General features: G+C 40.2%; 1 protein-coding gene across 1 annotated transcript in view; it reads right to left on the bottom strand.

Moving 5' to 3' along the window:
• The window catches only part of grin3a (glutamate receptor, ionotropic, N-methyl-D-aspartate 3A), a 46,615-nt gene that overhangs the window by 16,697 nt on the left and 23,918 nt on the right, over nt 1-6,000 (bottom strand). The window contains exons 3-5 of the mRNA XM_007563280.2: nt 2,257-2,926; nt 823-1,206; nt 432-577 (exon numbers count right to left, since the gene is read on the bottom strand). Of these exons, the coding sequence (XP_007563342.1) occupies nt 432-577; nt 823-1,206; nt 2,257-2,926 (1,200 nt within the window). The remainder of the gene's footprint in view (nt 1-431; nt 578-822; nt 1,207-2,256; nt 2,927-6,000) is intronic.

Here is a 6,000-nt window from a genome sequence, read left to right as displayed (position 1 = left end):
ATAAATCTCTTTTCATCCTCGTAAATTGTGTCCTTGCCATGGCCTGTGTTGCAGCTGCCTTTTCCCACTATATTCAGCCATGCTCCACAGGGATGCCAGCTGAATGTTGAAGCAGCTTAGGATGACAGCAGTGGCAGGGTAAAGAGTAGGGTGGGTTCTGAATACAAACCGACAACCTTGTGGTGGGGAATGACAGCAATAGGGTTGAAATATTTCCCCCCTTTTCTTTTCCCCCTCCTTCATAAATGTTGACATTCCTTAGGCGGGCATGCATCTTTTATCAAAGACGATATCGTATTCAGATTTGCAGAAATGACACAAAGAGATAGCTGGGTCAACATTATGAAAGACGACGTCAGAATATGGATCGGGCTTTTATGTGTGCCTGCATGATGCACTGTATACACCCTCTATCCGATCTGTTGTTTTACTTTAGATGATGTATGCCATCTGGTGTTGCTGGAACATTGTATCTTCTCATATATTCATGCATCTCAGGGAAACTCTTCTTGACGTAGTCCTCTGCACTGCTTTCTCTCACTGTAGCAAAGCGGAATCCCTGAGAGGGATGGTGCAACTGCAGAGGCGAAGAAAGAAACCAAAATTTCACCTTTAGGATCATTTTTACTTAAATAAATTATCATTCTTCAGTTCGAATTTATTGTTTTTTGTTTTTTTTTCGTTTTAGCCATCTTCGTGTTCTGGTTTATACTCCAACATAATCTTTGGCAAAAATAAAGAAATATAAGCCCTGGAAAACCAGACTTGTCTAACAAAACAACTTCTTGTGGAAAATTAACTATTTAAGGTGTTATCTTTTACCTTTGGATCATGTATCCCTGACAGCTGCTCGTAGGTTTTCTCCCCGACCATGACCGCAGCCAAGTTAGCAGTGTAGGTGGACAGACAGAAGAGGCAAAAGATGGCCCAAAGGTTCATCAGCAGGCGACCAGTCCAGCACTTGGGGGGTTTGATGGCTACTGTTCTCCCGAAGAGAATAGCGTAACACACGTTGAGGGCCGAGGAGAAGGAGAAGACGCGGTTACGGTTGCGTCCACGAGGGGTCATTCCAAAGGGGCTGTGCCACTCGTACAGGGTGAGGAAGACGGCAGTGACGTGGAGGGAGACGAAGATGCCGAGCCACATGGACCAATGGAGGGGCCACATGAAGGCGCCAATGGGTGCAGCTGTGTCACGGGTACGAACCTGCGCAGGACGGGTGCAGAAAACTTTAGAACTGAGATGGCTGAATCGTAAGAGTTGCTATCATTTTCGTGCTATATTCCCTAGTTCAATTGTCGTTCTGTTTTTTCATCCCAACTTAAAATTGTGAATGTTTTGACATTCCTTACGATGAAAGAAAAAACTGAAAACATATGAACTTTTAATAGAGAATCAAAATTGGTGACGATGTGATGCTGTATGGCAGGTGCATTTGTTGGAGGCAGCCTGTTGGAAACTTTGTTATAACCCTGATAGCTCAAAACTGTGTGTAGCGTCTTAAAAATAATGAAATGCTAACATCCTGGTATTGAGTAAAACCGCATCAAAATTAATCATAGAACAGCCATTCTCACCATTCACATACAGTATCTAATGATTTCTGTCTTTTTTTTTTTTCCTTATATATCTTAGAAAATAAAATTTGGTTTTACTTAAAAGTTTGGAAATGCTTCAAATTAAATTTGATATTTCCCCAAAAGTTTCAAATCTGGGTAAGATCCCTTTTACAAGCAATACATTTTTTTCTACCTACATGGGAAATTGCTTTTAACAATGTACTTTATACAGACACAACTAAAAATAAAGCCATTGTACGCAATGGCTAAAAGGAAAACAAATCAGTGTACTCTGCTCTAGTACTCTGAAGAACTGTCAACCCAAACAAAGCTGAAGTTTTACCTCTCCAGTTACACCACAGGAGGCAGAAAGAAGAGTGATCACCACCATCACTGTGTCTGTCTGCTGGTGAGAATAGCTACAGTAATTGTAGTAATGGAGTTCCCCCACAAAGCTGTACGCTCGCCAGTCCAACCCTATACGGGGAATTGCATTAGGGTCCAATAACGTGAGACTTGCTGTAATAAAGCCCTGCTGTATTGACAGTGACCACCAGAATACCAAGCAGAGAGAATTTAAGGGAGGACAATGACAAGCAGTGAAAAAGATAGGCTAAAGAGAGACTGAAATAAAGAGTAAGAACTGGGATTTAACAGGCGATCAAAAAGTAGTCAGAGTGAGAAGGACAGTACTGACCAGAATCCCCAGGCTGGTGGAGAAGAAGGGTGATGTAAAGTCAATGACTTGACTTCTGGCTGAGTTAATGCTGAATGACGTCACCGCCAGGTGGGCGGCACCACTTAGCAGATCGCCCACCAGTCCCGTCCAGCGCCCGTTCTTGTACCCTCCATACTTCCCGTCACCAACAATGTACAGGTCAAAAGTAAAGCCAATATCCTCCGCCAGCTTTTCCAGCAGGTCAATGCAGTAACCGTAGCAACATTTCTTCAGTTCTGTAGGAACAGATCCATTATGTCCTGCGAGTTTCTGGAAAAGCCCTTTCAAAACCGAGGTCTCGTTGGTAAGCGGGTCCAAGCACAGCTGACCCGCTGGACACATCCCGTCTCCATCCACCTCACGGGTAAACACAAAGGGATGCTCCACCAGCGTCACCACTCGCATGTGCAACCGCGCAGATCGGCGCCAGTCTCCTCCGCTACCAGACCCTTGATGGCTTGGCCAAGCCCCCTGGTCCATTAGAACTCTCCCTCTGCGCCAGCGTCCCAGACGGGTCCAGGTTGGCTGGCCAAGAGGGTCCAGCTGGAGAGACCAGATGTAGTGATGGGCCTCTGAGATGATATTCTGACTTTGGCTTTCTTTGGATATAAAGCCACTTTGGCCCTCAAATGACGTGTTGGCCAGAAATCTAAAGAAAAAAAGAGACAAACAGAAAAAATGTGAAAAGAAAAAGGACACAATAGAATTTAAAAAAAATAATTATCTTACTTGACACAAAAATATAATTTTATAAACTTCATACTAAATATTCCCTAAATGTGGATTTTTAGAATCATTCTTAAACCCTCTATTTTATATCTCAAGAATCACCATAAAGTCAATAAACATACCAGCACAATGAACTGTAAAATATCTTTGGAAATATTAAATGTGTAGAAGTATTTTTGCATATTCATTGAATCATCAGTTCAGCACTTTCTTTGTAATACATCATCATCATCATTATCATCATCAAAAAATACAAGGTAAAAATAAACATGACACATACTATTACTCACGGAGTCACAAATACACATCATCACAATACATCATCGTTTGATGATGCCAGTGATGCCACAATCTTGAGGAAATTCTCTCTGTACTCAGTAAAATTGCAATTTTATTATTGCATGACATAAATAATATATACATGCATTTGTACATAAGATTCGTGAGCACAGCTGCACATGTGGGTACATTATGTACAAACTTATGGCAAGCCATAGAACCAACCATGTTCTTATTGAATACATGAAACTTTTCATCTTTCATGTTATCAGACTAGTTAAGTAGTTTTTTTGTTTTTTTTCAGAATCCAGTGTGTTAAAGCAGGAAATAAACACTACGACATATAATGGTGAAGGCCAAAGAGACATTGCTTCATTTTTTTTGTTTGCTTTTACAAACAAAAATCTGAAAAGTGTTGTGTGTATCACAATCGCTCCTACTCTGTTACCTCTAAATAAAACCGAGTGCCACCAACTCAAACCTCAGACATGGTTTTAAGAAAGCAGAGTAAGTAAAGCTGTTCCTTTAAAAACTTGAGTGAGCAAACAGACAGGTCAGGTACAAAGCAGTCTGCCTGTGGGAACTCAGTGGCACGCCTTGGAATCCAGACCAACTCGTTCTGTGGGTGGAACAAGAATACTTTCTGTGCACTTTACCTTTTCATTATCCTGAACAGCTGAAACAAATCAGTGAACCCAAATATTTGCATGTTTGTCCATCACTGCAGTGATACATTATTAAGTGCCATGTTTTAAGACATGGTACAAAAAAATGGCACCACTGCAAATACACAGACATGGATGTAAACAGGACAGAAGAGATAATTAATCTGAAATGCAGCCAAGAGGCCTGTGGTACCTCTAGAAGAGCTACAGAGATCAACATCTCAGCTGTCAACAAAGATTATGCATTCCAGTAATCTGGTCATTATGGAAAAGAGGCAACAAAATAAGTATGATTATTATACATCATGAGGCAAAATGAAAAGGTTTAAATGAAGGCATATTCATGTGTCAAAAATGTCTATTCATCAATGTTCTGCATATAATTTGACTGAACTGGAGCAATATTGGGCAAAGAATACAAAAAGGCTGGAAGAGGTACAAGTGCCTCAAATACTTTAGCAAAATATCAGCATGGTTTGCTTTTCAGATTTATAAATCTTGAAAGCTATGAATTGTTTCCTTCCTGCTTTACGATTATGTCCTACTTAGTGTCTCCTTTTGATTATCTATTGCTGTAGCATAACAAACTGTAAAAGAACTCACTGAATTCATTAGTTCTGTTGAAAGGAAAAACAACTTTTTGTGTCACATATGGTTAATGGAGCACACACTAAAAGAACACAGACAACAGCTTAAATCATAAAATAAAGTTAGACATTCAACACAATACTTCCTTCAAAGTGCCTTTTTAAACTCATTATCCAAACACCCAATGGTATCCGTGTGTGATATACAGACTTGAGTTAATAATTAGTTTCTACTTGGTTCTATACAAACAATGCTGGGTCTTGGTACCCTCAGTAGCTTAGTGGAGTGCTTAAAGTGTTTTTTTTGTGTGAGTATGTGAGTGGGACTGCACACGACAGAGCATGGTTCAGTGGTCAAGCCATCTCTTGAACTGAGGCATGCCAGCTGTCTGAGAATGTCAGATACCAAAGCAGATGCAGACACCGAACAGAGGAAAATACCCACACCTGCCCAGTGAGTTGTATAAGCTTGGATGTGTGAGGAAAAAAAAAAAAAAAAAGTTGAATTTACTGTGAGCAGGTTGATGTGCCCCCCCTTTGGCATGCCCTCGGGAGGTACTGATGTAGCTGATGTGACCTTTTCCAAAATATATCTTTTCTGTCACCTGGCTCAATGGAAAAAAACACCCTTTCCCAACTACATGTTGAGTTTCATAGTTGTTTAACAGGCACTAAGCCAACCTGACAACTCTCCTACTCTGTTTTAAGGTCATCGTTTTTACTTCAGCCATCAGTGAAGAGCCGCGTTTCCGACTGCACACAACGGAAACAAGACACCTTTTACAAGTTCCTGAAGTGGAGTGCAATGTTTTTCCTACTGCTGAAGTTAATTTTTTATTTATTTATTTATTTTTTTTATAAAAGACACCTACAACCTACATTTAAATACTGAAACCTGAAGGTTAGTGCCAGGATGTCTGAGCAGACATACAGAAAGAAAAGGCAAGGATGCAGCGATACAAAGCTAACAGAATACCGCAGATCTCAGAGGCATACCGAACAGCTGGCCATGACGCTGACCGCCCTTGCTCGTTTGTGAATCATTCGATTTTTTCTGATTGAAAACACATGCAGTGGTTAAAATGACATACAAATTTCCAGTGTGTCTAAGCCTCAATGGCTCTTTTGTGCCATGAGTAAAAAAAGCAAAGCATAGGCTGTCATTATATAGGCTGAGAGCAGAAGTGGAAATGGAAAAATTACTTGTTCTGTTCTGTCAACACCATATTCACATTTCTATCACTAGGATTTTTTATGTATTTATTTATTTTTTGACCAAAAAGACCTTATAGCATAATATATAATATAAACTTTATGAGAAAGCTCTGTGTTGTAGGATACTGTAAAGATTGAGCTGGAAATAATGACAACTATGTTTAGGAGAGGCAAAAAGATGCTCTTGAACCTAAACACACTTCTCCAGCTATCAGAAAATTAATGTATTGGCATCATGGTGAGGGTTT

Source organism: Poecilia formosa, unplaced genomic scaffold (assembly GCF_000485575.1).
Source record: "Poecilia formosa unplaced genomic scaffold, Poecilia_formosa-5.1.2 Scaffold146, whole genome shotgun sequence".
NCBI lineage: Eukaryota > Metazoa > Chordata > Actinopteri > Cyprinodontiformes > Poeciliidae > Poecilia > Poecilia formosa.
This window is presented reverse-complemented; position numbering and strand designations above follow the sequence as displayed.